General features: G+C 48.8%; 3 protein-coding genes across 3 annotated transcripts; all 3 read right to left on the bottom strand.

The window, feature by feature from the left end:
• Positions 1-2,361: 2,361 nt before the first annotated feature.
• BDP81DRAFT_373715 (peptidase C14) lies at positions 2,362-6,997 on the bottom strand (the record flags this gene model as incomplete). The annotated part of the gene is made up of 5 exons (XM_060586679.1): positions 2,362-2,883; positions 4,156-6,090; positions 6,138-6,422; positions 6,473-6,758; positions 6,810-6,997. The coding sequence occupies 5 exons, from the start codon at positions 6,995-6,997 to the stop codon at positions 2,362-2,364; spliced, it is 3,216 nt and encodes a 1,071-aa protein (XP_060445880.1).
• Positions 6,998-8,292: 1,295 nt separating this feature from the next.
• Positions 8,293-8,641, bottom strand: BDP81DRAFT_427102 (uncharacterized protein; the record flags this gene model as incomplete). The annotated part of the gene is made up of 1 exon (XM_060590333.1): positions 8,293-8,641. A coding segment is annotated over exon 1 (219 nt), but the record flags the coding sequence as incomplete, so codon positions are not given.
• A 7,282-nt stretch (positions 8,642-15,923) lies between these two features.
• On the bottom strand, positions 15,924-18,335 carry BDP81DRAFT_427086 (uncharacterized protein). The gene has a single exon (XM_060590332.1). The coding sequence runs from the start codon at positions 18,277-18,279 to the stop codon at positions 16,111-16,113; it is 2,169 nt and encodes a 722-aa protein (XP_060445878.1). The 5' UTR covers positions 18,280-18,335; the 3' UTR covers positions 15,924-16,110.
• Positions 18,336-20,825: the final 2,490 nt, after the last annotated feature.

Below are 20,825 nucleotides of genomic sequence, written 5' to 3'. Positions count from 1 at the left end.
TAGAGCTACCTCGCGCTATAGGATCGATATAGGCGTCGTTCTATATACGGGGACTATCGCTTTAATAGTGTGGGAACAAACGGCAATCGCTAGGTATACACGGAGCCGAGCTATGTCACGTGTCTTCGGCACGTGACACACCTCAGCTCCCTCCTTCCATATCACGAGCCTTCGCGTTTAGATACTCTCCTTAAGAACAAGAACAACAACAAGAACACCAGATTAACCCAACGTGTCGGAACGGCAAGGCTGGTAAGGAGCAATGGGCAGGTATCGTGGGCTGGCTGGCGCCTGCCCTGGGCGAAGTGGGACAACCGGCTTAGTCACCACGGCCGGCTAAGGTGGGGCAACCACCCAGGCCGTCACCACCTACTTCGACCGACCCCTGCCCACAATGTAAATAAGAACAAGAAAAACAGCAATTATCACGGACATCGACGTGATTGTTGCCGAAGATACACCCTCATGAGGAAATGTATCACGCCTGTGATACCAACACAACGATATTGCTACCGATCGCGATACCAGGAATACCTGTGTGACTAACCTGTGGTACACGCAAACCAACAAATAGCTTTGGTTTATATTGCGTCTAGTTGGTATAGTAGATTACTAACCCTGTTTAAGATAGTACGTCTATTCTTTTTCCGGCTCTTACCGGGCTACTATACTTTAGATATATAGTACTAAGTAGGTAGTATATAAGAGGTGATCGCTCGACGAAGTAAGTACGTAGGCGCGCCCTAGATAGTGTTCCCTAGTCCCCGTAGTCCATTAATTACTTAGTATGCCTTTGCGGAGAGGTTTTTGTTACGACCCAACATGCATGACCAAGAACAGGGCCTGCCCCGCAGGCTCGCGGCGGTTACAACACACCACATATGCAGGAGACAAGGGACATGACGGTTAGTCAGGGTGGCCAGCGGAATATGCATATGTGAGTTAGCAGAAAAGAGCGTCTATTCGTACTAAAGAGTGGATGGAATCACCACAGGCTTGTGGGCCTAATGCTATCCTAATAAGTCTTGCAGAGCTAAGACCAGGTGGAAATGACAGTCTGGCCTGTTTCGTGATGGTCAGACCATTCCGAATGGGTTATTGTTGGTTCACGGGGTCGTATACGACAAATAGTGGTAGCAATTATCACTCGTCTGTTGGTGATCCTATTGCTTGTTCTTCTTGTTGTTCTTCTATCTTACATTGTAGGCAGGAGTCGGTCGAAGTAGGTAGTGACGGCCTGGGTGGTTGCCCCACCTTTATCCGGCCGTGATGACTAAGCCAGTTGTCCCACTTCGCCCAGGGCAGGTGCCAGCCAGCCCATGGTACCTGCCTATTACTCCTTATCAGCTTTGCTGTTCCAACAGTTATGTCCATGACTCGCATAGGAGCATGCATGGATTCTGTCATGAAGCTATCCCCGACTAAGGTACCGTTATTTAGTAACGCAGCCTCAACTTCTGCAGACATACCTTACTACGACTAGCTGGCCGTGACACTTGGCTCTAGGTTAGACTTCCATAGCTGTCGGATTGGAAGTCCAATTCGGCCGCGAGTAGGGGCAGAGCATGGACCACCTCGAGGGGGTACACTTAGAACTCGACTACCCACCCAACCTCCGGTTGGAATCTCCCTTCTACTCCTTACGCAGAATCAATCAATACAGAGATATTGATACTTCGTCACCCCCAGGACCCTACGGTTCGAACCAACATCCCTGTGATAGGAATACCAACAATAGCTCTTCAGCAACCAACTTTATAAATATTCTTCGGAATACTGCCAGCTTACCTTTACTGCGAATTACCTTGTTGAGTTCAAGCCTGATCACCTCAGTTTCTGAAGACCTGGTCTGTTTAGCGTATCCTGCCTTACGACTGAGAACTACAAACGACATCTGACCTATACCGCCAATCCCTAACTTCTGTTACAGACCCTACTGTCAGAGACTAGCTGAACGTAACAGGTCTCATTTAGGATAGTAATAGATGATCCCTGCGACTGTACCTGCTTTTTTATTATGAGAATGAAAAATATTTTGCGCTCTAAGAAGTATACATATATGCTATTTAGACGTTTGGCCAGGACCTCCACAGCCTTGTACAAAGACTGGTGCGCGCACTAATTATGAAGTAAGTATTATAAAACTATATTCCGATTTCCTTCTACACGTGATGAACAATGCTATGCTATGCAGCCTTGAAAGTGACATTGACCTCTTCCTACTGCTTTACTACTAAGTATTAGTAATTGTCGGATTGGAAGTCCAATTTGGCCGCGAGGACCCTACGGTTCGAACCAACTTCCCTGTGATAGGGATACCAACAGTAATAACAGAGAATTGACAAAACAAGATAGTAGTGTTTAACGACTATCCTGTTCGTCAGGTTTACTCCATAAACTGTAGAAATTGCTCTTCTCCAAATGTTTTCGCCCCTGCTTTACTGCCATCTGAAACAGAGATTGATCCTCCAAGGTTGCCATTCTAAGTCCAGGCGCCTGGTTAAGAATGAAGATATCTCTATCAATATAAAGACTAAAATGCTCGTTAAAGCTGCGCTGCAAGAGGCTTTCATACAATAGCTCTATATCTCGAGAACGACGAAAAATGGGGATTCCCGAATTAGTTTGTGCTTTTACCTGGATAGGTATTCCTATTGCATCTAGTATGCTGTCTGATAACGTCGACTGCTTGCCCAGGGCTCTAGCGACGGAAGATCGTACATTGCTGTCCTCGTCCTTGAGGAGTCCGATAAGGGCGGCTATGGTTGTGTTCGATAATGTCGACTGGTTACCTAGGGCTTTAGCGGCGAAATATCGTACGTTACTGTCCTCGTCCTTGAGGAGTCCGATAAGGGCGGCCGTGGTTGTGTTCGATAACGTCGACTGCTTGCCTAGGGTTTCAGCGGCGGATTCTCGTATATCGCTGTCCTCGTCCTTGAGGAGTCCGATAAGGGCGGCTATGGTTGTGTTCGATAATGTCGACTGGTTACCTAGGGCTTTAGCGGCGAAATATCGTACGTTACTGTCCTCGTCCTTGAGGAGTCCGATAAGGGCGGCCGTGGTTGTGTTCGATAACGTCGACTGCTTGCCTAGGGTTTCAGCGGCGGATTCTCGTATATCGCTGTCCTCGTCCTTGAGGAGTCCGATAAGGGCGGCCATGGTTGTGTCTGATAACGTCGACTGGTTGCCTAGGGCTCTAGCGGCATAAGATCGTACGTATCTATCCTCGTCCTTGAGGAGTCCGACAAGGGCGGCCATAGTTGTGTTCGATAACGTCGACTGGTTGCCTAGGGCTCTAGCGGCGGAAGATCGTACGTACCAGTTCTCGTCCTTGAGGAGTTCCATAAGGGCGGCCATAGTTGTGTCTGATAACGTCGACTGGTTGCCTAGGGCTTCAGCGGCGGATCTTCGTACGTACCAGTTCTCGTCCTTGAGGAGTCCGATAAGGGCGGCCATGGTTGTGTCTGATAACGTCGACTGCTTGCCTAGGGCTTCAGCGGCGGAAGATCGTACGTTACTGTCCTCGTCCTTGAGGAGTCCGATAAGGGCGGCCATGGTTGTGTCTGATAACGTCGACTGCTTGCCTAGGGTTTCAGCGGCGGAAGATCGTACGTTACTGTCCTCGTCCTTGAGGAGTCCGACAAGGGCGGCTATGGTTGTGTCTGATAATGTCGACTGGTTGCCTAGGGCTCTAGCGGCATAAGATCGTACGTATCTATCCTCGTCCTTGAGGAGTCCGATAAGGGCGGCCATAGTTGTGTTCGATAACGTCGACTGGTTGCCTAGGGCTCTAGCGGCGGAAGATCGTACGTACCAGTTCTCGTCCTTGAGGAGTTCCATAAGGGCGGCCATAGTTGTGTCTGATAACGTCGACTGGTTGCCTAGGGCTTCAGCGGCGGATCTTCGTACGTACCAGTTCTCGTCCTTGAGGAGTTCCATAAGGGCGGCCATGGTTGTGTCTGATAACGTCGACTGCTTGCCTAGGGCTTCAGCGGCATAAGACCGTACGTATCTATCCTCGTCCTTGAGGAGTCCGACAAGTGCGGCCGTGGTTGTGTTCGATAACGTCGACTGGTTGCCCAGGGCTCTAGCGACGGAAGATCGTACATTGCTGTCCTCGTCCTTGAGGAGTCCGATAAGGGCGGCCGTGGTTACGTCTGATAAGTACCTTTGAGAACGGCGCAAAGCGTCCAAGAAGCGGGTTTTGTCTCCAGAAGCACTCAAGGCGCTATTCAATACTTGTTCTGGAATCTCTGGTTCACTTATAAATGTTGATGATCCTGTGAAGTCCCTCTCAAATAATACCCATTGTAATAGTCTTTTTCCCCTCTGATCTCGAAGCCCAGTTGGTAATTCAAGTGCCTCGTTTAAGCAGTACATGATTAACCGTTGGTGGGTAGGTCCCAGAAGGTCGATCGGCTCTTTCTCAATTTCTTCAAAGAAATTACTCGCGTTCTTCTCTTTGTCCAGCAGCCCAGCCACAAAACGCCACATAACGTTGTACTGTGTGTCGTATTTATGTCTCTTAAAAAACTCGACAGGAGTTATATCCCTACCACTCTGTTGACCAGATAGGTGCTGCTTGAAAGGTTGGCGGTGATTCCAGTGTTGCACAAAGTGGCGTGCGGCAAAATATTCCTGAAATGTCAAGTGGATAAAATGATAGCTCTGGTGAATAGGCTGGACCGATGGGTCTGAGCTTCGTAGAAATGAGAGGCAAGGCAGCGTTTTATCCAGCATAAGATCTGAACTGCTGCTGGTCGCATATTCATTGATCATGTCTCGGTACTCCGACTCGAATTCCAATTTGTCGGCAACTAACCCAGCGAAAGCGAGGTGCTCGAGAAAACTAGCCTCGGCCTTAACATGTCTTTCGACACTAAGTTGACCAGCATTCTTCAAGTCAATGGCTTCGATTCTTTCCCCCTCATGCTTCTTTTCAAGCCGCCAGATATCCTTTTTCCATAAACTCGTTTGTATCGCCTCGTATAGCGTGGTTATAGTCTCCGGCGAGTTTCCTCGGTTGCCCTTAAAATCGTTCCAGCAGTAACAGAGTGCATCTAGCTGTATCGGAATTCTGACGAGACTTCTGATAAGCTCGTGGCTTTGAAGGAAAGTTTTTATTTCATCCACCTTCCTGGTGTCCGTTTTAACGTGCGTTACTTCGATATATTCGTCCACTTGAGTCGGGTTGAATCCAATTGTTTCTAGCTCTAGGTGAATTGGCTGCTGGTCCGGAATAGGAACACTAGCAGACGGCCGCGAGGTGATAATGATATTGGGTTGATGAAGTAATTCGCGTAGAAAACAGGACATATTAGAGCCGGCGTTAGCAATACGATCCACTTCATCCCAACCGTCAAGGATAAACAGCGTTCGATCGTCCTTCAGCGCCTTTCTGGTCTCCTCAGCGAAGAGCTCCCCCGACCTATTTCCTCGAGGCCGAAAGAACTCGTCGAAGAAGAGGCTCTCGAGGTTATAACCGGGGGCTGGTCGCTCCTTCAAGTTCCTCAAAGGTACCCAGAGCACACGGTCGAATAGGTCGCGCCACATGCCACTCCTGACAAAATCATGCACCATCTTCTTACATAGGGTAGTCTTACCCACCCCAGCACGTCCGCGAATCAAGATCCTCCTGGGTGAGATTTCTATCCCATCGGATCTTTTGCGTTGACTGAAAATGTCTTTCAATTGGACTTGACTGTGCTCTGCTGACGTCTCAACCTTTAGTCGCGCAAGAAGTGAGAATGGCGAGGACCTTGGGGCTGAGGCTTTCGTTTCCAACTCATCTTGTGAGGGGGTCTTCTTCTGGACCTGCTCCACGATGGAAAGATTTATATAGCATTGGTCCATTAATAATTCCTCTCCCGACAGCCTCTGGATCTTGAGCTTTTCGCTGTTATAGTGCTTCTCAAACAAGAAGTCGTCTGCTTGCTTGATGAGGGGCTTAGCTCGGAATTCCTCGATAGCGGCCTTGAGTACTTGGAATCCAGGATCCTTAGGGTGGCTGAACTTATTGAGCCCAGAATGATTGGTGTCTATGCCAACCGGGCTTCTTGAAAAGCCTCTGGCTGATTCTCTATCGACAATCTGCTCAGAAATTAGAAAAGATAGCAGAAGAAGACAGCCACACTCACACAGCCAACAGCGAGACCTAGATAATATGTGGGCTTTGTCTCATAAAACGACGCAATCTTCTCGTTGCTAAGAACATAGCGAAAACGATCTTCTAGGTCTGAAAGCCGGTTGTGATTGCCTCGCAAGGACAGGAGCAAAGCCGTGTTGGAGCCAAGGAAGCCGGTCAGCTTGCTCAGGAGAGCTCCCGCAGCTGATAATGATGACCCTTGATGAGGGGTTCCAAGAAAGATAATACCGCACGTATCCGCTAGCGTATTCGGAGACGAGTATGACGCGCAGAGGGCCTGTAGCATATGTCAGATGAAGAGAATAAGATGTTCAACGGTGATTATACTTCTTTAATAACGATACCGCCAAAACTATGCCCAATGAAGATAATAGGAAGGCGCAAAGCTCCGGCTCGATGTTTGGCAAGTATCTCCGCTAATCTATAACCAACTTGCTGTGCCGTCTTCTCGGGGGCATCTACTAGCCAGTCGGAGTTGTAAGAAAAGGATAGAATTCTTGCAGTTGGGAAAGCCTCTGGGAGCAAATTTCGGAGGAGGTGAACCTTGGCCTGGTCTTTTTTACCCTCCCAAGTGTGATCAGGATGCGCACCAAGGCCGTGGACAGCGACAATTCTATAAAGAGTCAGCTGTTAAGACATATGTCTGGTAAGCAAGACTTCTTACTCGAATTGAAGGTTACCTGTAGGTTTATTTTCTGATGGATCGTAGATGATATCAAGGCCGTCTGCGCGTGCATTTCGCCGGTCAGGCTGGAGCCTGACGATGAACGGGTACGCTGTAAGTAGCAGAGCAGCAATTGTAGCTATCCCGACAGCCCATAGCGAAGATGTGCCATATGTAAAAGAAGTCATCACGGCAGTACGTCAGCCAAGGTCCAGGAGAAAGCTTTGCGACGTGTAGATAGGTCGCGTGATGTAGAAGAAGACATCCAGGTCAGCCAGATGAGCTTGGGAGTGTCCTAGTAGGCAGTATTGGTTGTTTGTGCGTTATTGCTGCTGTGTGCGCGTTAGTGCCTAGAATCAAATCATACCGGCTTGTCTCCTCTGGACCTCATGAGGGGGTGTAAGCCTGACACGTCAGCCAGGGTGGTACACAGCATTGTGTTGAGAAGCCAGGGATTGAAGTAGACCATTCGCCATTAAGATGGCTGCGTCTTGTGTGCCAAGGGCGCCTATCTGAACCACGGTCAGGATTGATCGGCATGGCCCTCTGGCGCTCGGGTACGAGGAAGACACCCACGCGGTCCGTACCTAGCCCCCGTTTAGACCCCTCACTGGCAGCCACGCCGTATTTTAGAACGGAGGATGGACCACTCGCAACACCCGCCTTCGTCGCGATGCGGACTTGTGAGCAGCCCAGAGGCTTAATAGTAAAATCATTTAGGGCTGATTGCAGCGCCTAATGGAGTATGCGAAGTGGGCTAGGGCCCATGGTGGGGCTGATAATGGCCTTGCCATCACCTCTTTGCATGGGAACAACGGAATAGGGGCAAGAAAGACAAGAAAAGATAGACCCTTGACCGGCCTCACTTCTACCCTGATTACGACAGACGGCGTCCAACCAACCCCTTGATTTTCTGCTTTTATGGTCAATTACATATGTAGTACGGCTTATGCCCAGCATCATGCAGCTCGCCAAAACCACATATACGTCGTGGCACAGTGATAGTGATGCATACCTGCGAATGGAGGGCAGCCTTTGACGAGGACGGTATTCCCATTTCGGTCTAGGTACAGCGACGTGACGCATAATCAAGCCTCGTGGATCTAGACTGTTGTACAAGACTTCCTTATTACCGCGTCACCTAGCGAGCCGTATTGACCCCTCACCGGTTGAGGCCACCCAGCCGCTGATGATGTCGAGGCCAGGTTTACCGACCCTGAATTCGCTTTAATCTTTCCCTACTGTAGTGTCGTGTGGCAACTCAATTGCCAATGAACAGGTAGCAGAACACCACAACGACTAGAACGGCAGTGGCCAGCGGCCCTACTATTGAGAATACGGTGAAGCCGTAAGAGGCCGACTGGAATGCTCCATTGCTCTGGAGGGCCTCCGTGGCAAGACCGACCTGCATCGCCGTCAGGACGACAGCAATATAGACGGTCGAGCTGGCTAGTAGCGCAAAGTTGTCGTGAAAGAACGAGCCGTACTGGTTCTAGCGAGACGTGTAGCCGTAGAGCGGTTTCTGCCAGAAGAAGTAGATCTTGTTAAGCCGGCTGAGGCGGAGCTCCCCATAGTGGAAACGTGGGTCGATGCGGGAGTAGATGGAAGGACCGTCCAATAGCTGTCTAATGGCAACCCTCCACGCCGGCCACTGCACCTCTTCAGGGATGAGGTGTATCTCCTTCGCAATATGGAAGTCGCTCTCATGCATCATGAGCGCTGCATACGAGAAGAGAAAAACCATTGCACGCTCGTGTGCTATGCTCGTGAAAGGCACCTCGTGAGAACATAGGTATTTTTTCCAAAACCTCTGCTCAAGGAGATAGCGTGGCAGAGGCTTGATGAAGATGCGTCCGTTCGTCCACACGAGATGCATATCCAGCTTCTCCGTGATTATCCCATCGAGTGCTGACTGACGCCATTTTTGCCAAGCCCCAAAATACCCACTATTTACACTTTATTACCCCGCATTCAAAGGGGTACTTAATAATACGTCACTTATCCCTATGCTCTTTTGCCTAGTATCACCACTATTACTACCATTTCGATTAATGCTGCGATGTCTTCTAGTGATTCCGATGCTTCTATTACTTCCGTACGCAGTTGTATAGTAGTTGAGATCCTTCCAGAAGACCTTACTGCTGCCTGTAATACAGACTGTACGCCAGAACGCTGTGACGCAGCAACAGTCCGGCCCCACGAACCTCCAGCTACCGAGCATGGACCTCCGGGCTCCTTCCGGCCCTTTGACGTGCCAGCCCGGGCCCAAGAAGTACAGCAGCTGCCGGCAAGCCCGCTGGATCTCTTCGTCCAATACGTTCCGCAGAGCCTCGTGGAGCAGTGGGCCCAGTGGACAAATGCGATGCCGTTATCTGGCCCTAGGGCTAGAACGTCTAGAGTGAATTCATGGCGGCAGACTTCAGTAGAAGAGATCTACCTCTTCCTAGGGATCCTATTATATATAGGGATCCATAGGGAATCTGCATTATCAACCTATTGGTCAACCCAAGAGCAAAGAGAGGATCATATCCACCTATTTACGCGGTTTATTTCTAGAAACCGATTCCAACTACTGCTCCGGCGACTACGGATTTTTATATACCTGGTTCAGATCTTACAGTTGATGAGGCTATGGTTCGATTTACAGGTCGATCTCTTGAGACAACAACGATTCCAACGAAGCCTATTCCAACTGGGTATAAGATCTGGATCCTTGCCCAGTCTGGCTACTGTATACGGTGGCTGTGGCACGTACATGGAAGGGGCCCATACGCATTAGTCCCTCAGGCCCAGCCAGCTGGGCTGGCTGCTGGAAAGCTGGCTCTGTTGACACCAACACAGCAGGTAGTAACTACCCTAGTTTCCCTACTCCCAGCTGCAACCTACCACGTCTTTCTTGACAACCTCTTCGCCTCTATCCCATCGGGTGCGGATGGACCCCATTTTCGCCAAGGGCGGGGTAACCCAATGAGATTCATTGCCTGGAAATATTTAGAAATATTTGCCCAATCAGATGCTTATATATGGGCGTTTTTGGAGTAAAATTGGGTAATTCTGGTCTTGGCGAAAATGGGGTCCATCCGCACCCGATGAGATACGGCTCTTTCGTACCCTACGGAAGCAACAGGTTGGAGCTTCTGGTACCTGTCGAAAGGATAGTGGGATAGATAAGACCTTAGTTGATGAGAAAGAGACTGAAGGAGGGGATATCCCCTGGGGCAAAATACACTGTATCCCTACGTTAGATGGGGAGGTAAGCTACTAGCCAGCCTAGCCCAGTATATCCAGCCCAGCCCAGCCCAGCCCAGCCCAGCACATCCAGCCCAGCCTAGTTAACTAGTGAATAGGTCAACCAGTTCACCTGGAAGGATAATGCCCTCGTACTATTCCTGTCAACTGTCTTCCAGAGCAGCCAGGAGGTTATTCGAAGCCGCCGTCGCCCAGCTGGGGATACTGCTGCTAAAAAGGCTGCCCGGCAAGTCTTTGGCCCAGAAGTCCGCAAGGATCTTCCAGTCCCTAGGGCAATTGATGAATACAACCACAAGATGAATGGGGTTGATGTGAGTGACCAGATGAGGTCCTATTATCAATATAGCCACCCCATTCGTCGAGGGGGCTGGCAGTCAATTGCCTGGAATTTCCTACTAGAAGTGGTAGTTGTGAATAGCTTCTTACTGCAGCTATGGGGCAGCCCTAGGTGGCAGAAGGTGGAATCCAACTATCAATGGCGGCAGTTACTAGCAGCCCAGCTTATTCAACGGTTTGGACCACTTAACTCTGTACCAGAAGTGACGCGAACACCAAAGTTCTAGTACTTCCAAATAAAGCAACGGGACCATTACGCCCTCGTAGGTAAGTACGTAATATAGAGGTACTATAGAATTAGGCGCTGGTCGTTAAATTCTTTATAAAGTGTTATCCAGGCTTTTTAAAAACAATCCTCTGTCTCTATAAAAACAACATATTTCCACATTATTAGTGTTACGCCCGCCGCAACTTGTCACTGTGGGCGCGTAGCTATATATGCAGAATAAGGGACAATGATGACCGGAGTCATCATTGTCGAAGCTTTTGCTTTGTGCCACAGTTGGTTGCCTTGACCTGCTCGTAACATCTATCTAGTTTCTCTCGGTTGATTCCGGCTCTAGCATTATAGATATCTCGTTAAGTAAATGAGGACTCTAGGAACTACTCTTAGACGACAGTACGTACGTTACGTACCCGAATCCTAACCCGTCGGCTTATAATTTTAATAACATCCTTAACTGGCTAGGTAAGCCTACGATAAGAAGGGTGTGCAGATGCTCCGAGGCTAGGGTTATAGTTATATAGACTATGCTGAGGGTCTGGATAATAACATAATAGCTACTTGCTCTCCTCTTGGGCCTCTGTAATAACCTGCCATTTATAGCCATACTTTCGAGACTTGCGTTGATAAATACCTGCACCCTTAGGAGGTCCGGGGCTCCCAAACCGATCGTATTAGAAGGAATACCTTATAAGCCGACTGTTACGAGCAGGACAAGGCAACCAACTGTGGCACAAAGCAAAAGCTTCGATAATGATGACTCCGGCATCATTGTCCCTTGTTCTGCATTATTTAGCTACGCGCCCACAGTGATAAGTTGCGGCGGGCGTAACACCGACCTCCTCGAGATATATTTTTATTACGTCTTATAATCCTAAATCCATTAGTTTTAGTAAAAGTATTAACTCGATCGAAGAGAGTATTCGCTATTGGCTCTAGGTCGCCAGGAATCGATGGGTTTGGAGTTTCTGTTGGTATCACAGGCGTGATACATTTCCTCATGAGGGTGTATCTTCGGCAACAATCACGTCGATGTCCGTGATAATTGCTGTTGTTGTTCTTGTTCTTCCTATTTACATTGTGGGCAGGGGTCGGTCGAAGTAGGTGGTGACGGCCTGGGTGGTTGCCCCACCTTAACCGGCCGTGGTGACTAAGCCGGTTGTCCCACTTCGCCCAGGGCAGGCGCCAGCCAGCCCACGATACCTGCCCATTGCTCCTTATCAGCCTTGCCGTTCCGACAGTTTCGTTCAAAGGAGGAGAGGAAGATTTGTCGCTCTAGGTGCGATAGGAAGCTATAGTCTGGAAAGATAATGGACTTAAAGGGGGGTTTTGTCGTGGGGGTGAATAGGGTGGTAGGTTTGTCTGAGAACCCCACGTTTCTTGCCATAGACGGCTTTGCTTGTATTGTTGGATAAGGGTAGTTATTAATCTTTGGTTAGTCCTAACCACTTGCATAACAAGCTTAAGAACATTATTAAACTATTCTATAGTAGGTTGGGTAGGTTTTTAAGATTCATCGTAAGAAGGAGAGGGACTTGGCTCTGGCGACATTCGGGGGAGGGTAGTACGCTAGGTAGTCTGTTGTTACGGCCAGCTAGTCGTAGTGAGGTATGTTTGCAGAAGTTAAGGCTGCGGAACTGGTAACAGTAATCGTAGTCGTGGATAGCTTCAGGGAAGCTATGTCTGTAAGTCGTAAGGGTAGGTAAGGCTTCGGTGATCAATCGTAGTCTTGTCAAGGTAGTAGCTGAAAGCGGATGTTAATCCTGATACGAAGTTAATTGCTGAAGAGCTATGGAAAGTCTGTCCTAGAGTCCGGCTCGAGTCCATCCTATATACAAGTCCTGGTCCTGAACATATCCCTTGTCAATGATCAGTTCCTCTGATCGGGTGAGCGCTCATTGTTCGGCATGAGCGCTCATTGTTCGGCATGAGCGCTCATTACTTGGCATGAGCGCTCATGGCCCCACCATGGTCGCTCATGGCCCCACCATGGCCGCTCATGTCTTATCTTATCATCACGTGACTTGTACCATAGTTCTTCCGTTCCGTGAGAGGGTGCCTAGTGTCCCTTATCTCCTGCATATGTGGTGTATTATAACCGCCGCGAGCCTGCGGGGCAGGCCCTGTTCTTGGTCATGCATGTTGGGTCGTAACATCTGTGTCCCTCTTGGAAAACGGCGCGTAAGGTAGAGTGTAGGCCGTCGAGACTCTTCGTTAGAAGGGGAGGGGCTGCGCGCTAGCGAGAGTCGGGGGAGAGTAGTAGGTTGAAGAGAACGCGTTCTATTAGGAAAATTGCGTTTAAGGTAGAGTCTAGGCTCGATCCCTGGGTAGTATAGCTGATGGTATAAAAGAGGCCGTGTTTTTTATATTACCCTGCCTAGAAGCTCGCTAATGAAGTCGCTTTAAGTATAAGGATCGTTAACTTTATAGAACTAGCTAATATTAAGATAGCTGCTGTCTGAAGTAGGAGATGATGATATTTTGTTATTGTCGGAGCGTTGGCGTTTTGTAGGACGGATTTGATTATTAGAGCTATTATCTTGAGCTCGGCGACGTGGATTATGTCTGGACTTGGACGTAGAGGATATTATGCGCGTCTATTATGCCTTGAAGATAAAGCTCCTTTGAGGCAGATTCGCGTTGAAGAAACTATGAAAAGTGATGGGTACTTCAAAGAAAAGTGGCAGAATCTGCATGCCCTAACAATAAAATTTTCAACCAATTAAAATCGTGAACGCGGACGCCGCTGTAAGGTGGACGCCGCTGTATCAATTCCGGACGCCGCTCTATCAATTCCCATTATAAAATACTAAACACTTCTGTCAGGCCCATCCCAGTACACTCGTTACAACGATTGTCACACTATGCCTATGAAACAATATGGTCTTACACAAGCATGACTAAGTTTGCCAAGGATATGCCAGTATAAAGGGTCTTCCACTCACTATATAGATAGTCGGGATATTCCCATAACTAGCCATTTGTTCTTCATACTCATCAATACATCCCATTGACCCCCTACCTGATAATCGCTGCCCAACAACTTCCTTAATAAAGCACGGCCTAGTTTAACAAGGGGCTAATATATTTCACTTATTTTTTGTCTTTTTTTTAAAAACTAAAAATTTCCCCGTACCTCTTTAATATGCTTTTTTAATATAATAATATATAGAAACCGAAGTAACGGGTCGTAACCTTAAAAGGAAGGTACCCTGCCGAGCTCCTTCCTTCCCTAAATCACCACCCTCAGTATTCACAACTGCGTATTGCCCTTCTACCCACCCTTAATTATCTACCTACCTAGCTGCCCATTACCCTCTACTTTTTCCACCTATAATAATGCGGTATGCCCCAACGCAAAAATATTCCTCAATTGCCCACCGCGGAACCCGACTTTCTCAATACACTACACTTTTCTATATCGTCAGTATAATTGCTAGCTACCCTGTAAGAGCATCTATCCTGCTCGAGAAGCTCGCCGCTATCAACAAATCACCGTCAAACCGAGTCGCTCCGCCGTCTCGCTGCTGCCAACCACCAGTCACGACGAATGGCCCCAACAACCAGAAGCCATCACGACATGTCTCTCCCCATTCCCTCAAGGACTCGATGCGACAACTCTCCCGCCTGCCTGCAGCGAGCTCAGCCCCCACCGGCCAGCTACCCGCACCCAAGGCCACCCCCAGCAAGGCCTCCGGCTCTAAGTCTAACACGACCAAGGTGGCCATCTCCACGCCCACCAAGAGACGCACCACGATGTTACGCCCGCCGCAACTTGTCACTGTGGGCGCGTAGCTATATAATGCAGAACAAGGGAAAATGATGCGGAGTCATCATTATCGAAGCTTTTGCTTTGTGCCACAGTTGGTTGCCTTGTCCAGCTCGTAACACACGAGCAACCTGGAGCCCGGATCTAGCAAGAAGCCTAAATACTCGAACTTGCTTGACTAGATACCTTGAGGAGGAATACAGGGACACGGGGTAGGAACAGATATATAATGAAATTATCACTAACTAAGTTAGAATCAATTAGGGATAAATAACCGGGACGGTTACCTCAATAAGGAGGGCATATATGACATTTCCCTTAGTTTACTTTCTTGAGCACGGTCACGTGCCAGACGCGACTATATACTTAAACGGTCAGACCGTGTCCCTTCCCTAGGGGGGGATAACAAGTACACTACACGTTTAACTATACCTAGCTTCTTCTTAATTTGCTCTTCCGTATTGCTCTTCAATCGTTTCACTTAATCGACCAAACCACCCGAGCCGTGTAGTAATCCGGCTCGGCCACAGTCCTACCCCCTCTATCAGAGACGGCTCTGTCAGAGAGACTGTGTCAGTATAGAGGTAATCTAGCAGGTTCTATATAACGTGGTTTACCAGTCAGCCGCGCATTTCCTTATCGTATACTAAGTCGCCTACATTATATAATTAATATCTTTTTCATTGTTGCTTATATAACGTTCAAATTTTTTCATTAGTCTTTGATAAAAGTCACCAAACTAAATAAAAAGTTTTAAAAATTAATTTCTATTTAGAAAAAGAGTAAATATATTATATCCTTATAAAAGACCCATATTTCTATTCTACTACTTATTTCAATATAAAAAGATTAAAGTGTCTTTTTCTATTAAATTTAACTAGTTATAACTATTTTAAATATATTATAAAGATACTGAAATCTTTTTAATTGGTTATTATTCAAAGAAATTAGGTAAATATGCAATTTAGTATGCGATAAGGAAATGCGCGGCTGACTGATATGCGCGGCTGACTGGTAAACCACGTTAACTTATTTTATTTATAAGTTAATCATAATCTACTTTCGCCTTAAGGAATTTAGCTTCGGCTAATACGTTACGTTCCTAGATATAGCGCTCGATTAATGGAAGTAACTATATTAAATTGATATTGTCGGTGCCGTCGGGGTCGATGTATTTCTAGACGGCTCGTTCGCAAGCCGAAATGCGAGGGGAATTCCACTGTAGAAGCTAGTCTTTATGAATAGTTATAGGACTATTAACCTTCCTGGTGGTAGGGAGCGAGACTGTAGTTATCGTTGCGTATACGACGGTTTCGTCTTGTATGAGAAGGGGTAGTTTAGAGAGAGAGTAGGCATTTACAGCCTGCTTCATAATAGTAGGGATTTCTATTGCTTATGGTTAAGTCAGAGCTGGGCTGATAACTATTACAAAGCGAGGTAGTAAGTGGAAGATATGTATAGTAGAAAGTGGCTTGATTCCTCTAAGTGGAAGATCCGTATGAGAGTCATATCTATATACCGTACAAGACGGGTAATCGGCTTGTAGAAAGCGGTATCGTACTGCAGTAACCGGCAGCGCCACGTGTGGCGCTGCGACATGTTCAGAAGAGAATACAATCCCATAGCGCCTTTACTGCTGCCAATGCCAAGCTTCACCTTTGAAGCCCTACTTGCCCACCACAACCGCCAGCCAACCGGCTGCATACTCACACGTCCTATATACATTATAACAGCCGTGAGACACTCAGGATAACAGACTCCTCTTCTTTTGTAAAATCATCCTTTTGTCGTTTCTCAGCTCCCCCTAACTTCCTCTGATTCCAAGCATTAGAGCTAAGTGAGCCGAGAGGTTGACGACCGCAGAGCTCTGCTCGCTCGAAATCCACAATCATAACGTTGCCACTTCCTTCTTCATACACAATGTTGCGCGGCTCTGCGTCTCTGTGAAGGATGTGCAGCCTGTGGATTGCCTTGTAAGCCGTGGCAACCTTGTTGATGATATCGGCCTTGGTAATTTGTTGGATGGTCTCGAATAGAGGCAGTCCAGCCCAGCTGAGAAACAAAAAGTGCTTAAAGACGCCACTATCGTAGTAGTACGGTAGGACCAGATCTACCCTGCCGAGGCATATAGGTATATATATCCCCTGGATGGGCTGCAGTCGATTGTAAACGTCATTCTCATGCTGAAGGCGGCCGAGATCAACTGTCTCAACACCTTTGGCAACAAGGGTGTAGCCGTAGGACGACAACCGCACCTTAAAGAGTGCTCCAATCCGACCAGACAAGTAGAGCGGCACGGCATCCGCATCACGGCCGCGGTATTGCGCCAGCTGAGTGCGGACAAGCTGGAAGAATTGCTCTTGCTTGATGTGTTGGTGTCCATGATCTTGAAAATTTGGACAGGCCTTATCCATTGGCATGCCGTATGCCAATCCTCGGAGGCATTCGGAAGTGCAGAACGGGCGGTCTTGTATCCTGTGTTGCTTCGTTCGGCCTCCCTGCCAGTCTCGTGGTTGGCCCCGTTGCCCGACTGAGCTTTCCCCCGTTGATGATGTGACTGAAGACTTGTTGGATCGCTTTGGAGTGTGTGAAGGCTGGGTATCTTCTTCGTCATTGTCGCTATTGTCTTGGTGACTTGCTTTAGTGTTAGGCTGCTTGCAGCGCGACCGTGTCTGGATTGGCGAGCGCTTGAAACCTTTCCACTGTTGTGGTTTGTAGGGAGAGGAGCGAGCTTCCTTGCGCACGGATTCGGGAATATTTCTCAGCACGTCGTCGTATTCTACAGCCCAAGTATCGAGAGCTGCAGCTGCGTCGTGCCAGGACGGAGGGGGCGGTTCTGCACGTAGGGCCTGAATGACGAAGGCAAAGACCTGTGCGACGGCTGTGCGATGAAGCCTGTTCTCATCGTCGTCCAATACGTCCAGGTTCGGCACGCATACGTGGCAGTAAACGATGCTGGGGTCATCCGGAATATAGAGGAAGACCAAGACCTCTCCTGTACACACATATCCATACCGGATGCCCTTGCCAATCATATAGGAGAAGAGCTGTGTGACGACGGCAGAAGTTAGTGCCATTGACGCAAATGCGAACCCGGAGCCATCCTTGTTGATCACATCTCGTTCCGGTTGAATCTCGGACGCCAGACCTGTGACGACCTCGTCGCGCCCCAGCTTATGCGGCGCCTTGTACTCGATCGCTACGGCGGGGATGTTGCGGCCGTTAGAGGTACGATATATGCAGAACTGGTCCGCCCGATTGCCCTTCCCCCTCGCCCTGCGCCGCGGCTTGCGGCTTGGTGGCCTCGAAGCTGACGGTGGTTGGCCAGTATCGTCCCTTTCGATGGACATACGATCCAAGTCCTCGGATAGGCTGTCGTCGGTCTCGCCAAGGTTCGTATGGCTCTCGAAGGTCACGGTTCCCTGTAAGTCGAGATCGTCTCGCAGTTGCGGATTCTTATACGCCTCATCAATCAGCTTCTGCACCGTGTTTTCAACAGTATCGCGTTCGAAGTTCCGGAGCCCGATTTCGCTGCTGATTGGGCTGATCAAGGACATAACATAGTCGAGTTGATGTTGAGATGGAAAGAGGGCCTGGGAGGAGAAAGAGCCTCCAGGTGGTAGACAAGCCCAGATCCCCTCTTGGGCTGTTGGAAAGTCATCCCAAGGGATAATTCGTCGAGGGAAAATTCGACCGGTCGGGTTTGTTGTGTCTCCTTTTGTCGTCAGGGAGCGGTCAGTGACGATCTGAACAGCGAGGCTGAGTGAGTGACAAGCCTCAAGGTAAGCTTGGAGTGTTTGTGGTTGTGATGCTTTCGTCAGCTCTTCAGCTTCCCGGCGTCGACATTGTTCTTCAAGAAGCTGCTGGCGTAGGTTTGCAAGTTCAGCCTCCATTGTGGGTGACGAAACGGCGTGAATGGACACAAAGGTCTTCGCATTGATTGTCTAGTGGAGATCACCATGCACGTAATGGCGGTGTGGGGATAAGCTACCGGTACGCGTCTCACCGTAATATCTAGTGCGAACATGGTCCGTGCAGTAGGAGCAACCTGAGATTATACACCTTATATCCAATTTGTGGAATAGACAGGTTTATTGATTTAAGCGAGAGGTATTCCGTTGCAGCGCACATTAGCCAGCACGTGCCAGGTAGTTACAGCTGCATTACATGGGAATGCACGCGTCGGTAGGTTCCTGTTAAGTACCTTTGTCCACTAGCAACATACTTAAAACGGAATGGTGATGGGGCTTGTCTCCTCTGATGTCCGCCTGGTAGTGTGAACGGCCTGGCCGGGCAGCGTGGTCGCTCGCTACCAAGTAAGCTGTCAAACTGTCTATCTATAGCTGGAGAATGGAACGTTAAGGGGCGCGCGTGGCCTGCGCGTAAATGCTGCCCCGGTTCTTCTGGAGCTTCCGGCTAGCCGACTAGGGTAAGTGTTGGTATCACAGGCGTGATACATTTCCTCATGAGGGTGTATCTTCGGCAACAATCACGTCGATGTCCGTGATAATTGCTGTTGTTGTTCTTGTTTCCTATTTACATTGTGGGCAGGGGTCGGTCGAAGTAGGTGGTGACGGCCTGGGTGGTTGCCCCACCTTAACCGGCCGTGATGACTAAGCCGGTTGTCCCACTTCGCCCAGGGCAGGCGCCAGCCAGCCCACGATACCTGCCCATTGCTCCTTATCAGCCTTGCCGTTCCGACAGTAAGATATCGACAGTTCTTTTCCAGAACAAGTCCATAATAGCCACAGCTCTCTTTCTGGACTCGATATCCGGCAATCCCTTGTTATTTTCAGTTCTCTCGCTTCCCAACAGTTCCTAGCTTGGTGGCGAAATCTTCGATGGTATTTGGACCATGTTGTTCGAGGCGAAGGAGGACCATGGGACTCTTTTTCGCTAGAACAGCGACAGTCGAAAACCAACGATTGTCAGGTAGGGGGTCAATGGGATGTATTGATGAGTATGAAGAACGAGTGGCTATGAGAATATCCCGACTATCTATATAGTGAGTGGAAGACCCCTTATACTGGCATATCCTTGGCAAACTTAGTCATTGTCACGGGCTGGAGCCCGGTTGAGATCTCCGGCCTTGCCGGAGCCGCGCGCACACCCCTCTGCTGGGAAGCTATCCGACCGCGACCTGTAATAAGAGGTCACCCCACACAACCGATCGCCCAATTTGGCCACTTTTCGAGACTTCGCATTTTGGACTTCATGGCGGCGAATTGGTCTTTTGGTGGCACAGCGCTGCTAAAGCTGAAATTCTGAATACATGCTGGCAAAAGAAGCTTCTGGTATACCCGATACCACCGTTAGTTCCGTGATCTGCCGCGCAGAGCGTGCTGCGATCTCCTTCTTTGTCCTCATAATAGCCTTAATTTGTATAAATCGTTCATTTGGATCTTGCCTGACTTTTGCCCTTGGTACTGGCTTATATAATCCAACTTGAGCTTCTAGTGCCTTTATGACCCCTTGAGTATTAGCTAGGGCGAAGTTCTGGGTATCTAATCGCTTGCCAACTTTATTAAATATAAGTTGCCGTACTACGGGGTCGTAGTCGTCCCTCCCCTTACGGCCATTCTAGAGCTGCCGGTATCTCCTGAGGTCTCCCGACTTCTTAGGCGTAATGATATGGTGTTCTTGGGGTGTCTCGGGAATCTCTGGAAGTAGTGGCTCCCATGGGGGGGCCCGTAGGACGTCTGTGGCTGCTGGAATAACTAGCAATGGGTTCTCAAGTGGCTTACTTATATCCACGGGCCATAATCCTGCTGCCCTCCATCCGGAGCATATATTCCGACTTATCAAAGCTTCTTCCCGTGCCTGAAAGTAACAGCGGAGGAAGTTCTGCTTCCCTATGGGCGCTGAGTTGAGTTGGAGGCCGCACTCGCGGATAAGCTTGCGGTAGGTATTCTTGAGCGGCGAGAAGACGGATACATCTAGGGGCTGCGTGATGTGGCTGGAATGGGCTGGTAGACAACACAGCCAAATGCCCTGAGAGTAACATTGCCACATAAAGTCGTCAGAAACATGACTTCCGTGGCCATCGATAATCAAGAGCCGCTTGGAGCGCAGTCTCTTGGCCTCCTCTGCCGTACCAGGTATAAAGACCTTCTGCAGCCATTCCACGCCAATTAAATTCGAGGTCCACCCATTGGTCGACGATGTGAAGCTCCAGGAGGCGTAATCCGTCAATTCCTCAGGGAACCACTGGTGCTGGACCGTCTCCCCCTTAAAAAACACCAATGGTGGAAGGTGACGGCCACTGGCAGAGATACACTCGAGTATCGTAGTCCAATTACGATCCCCTGGGTTCTGGACATAGATCGTTTGCTTCTTGGACTTGCCCAGTACTAAATAATCCTTGCTGGTCCCTTTCGTCAAACCCGTTTCGTCTATATTCTAGCGGAGGGACATTAGGATCTTCTGGATTTCTGGGATT

Source organism: Colletotrichum phormii, assembly GCF_030913505.1.
Source record: "Colletotrichum phormii strain CBS 102054 chromosome Unknown BDP81scaffold_9, whole genome shotgun sequence".
In the NCBI taxonomy this organism is placed as follows: domain Eukaryota; kingdom Fungi; phylum Ascomycota; class Sordariomycetes; order Glomerellales; family Glomerellaceae; genus Colletotrichum; species Colletotrichum phormii.
The sequence above is the reverse complement of the archived record's forward strand: the minus strand, read 5'-3'. Positions and strand labels throughout refer to the sequence as shown.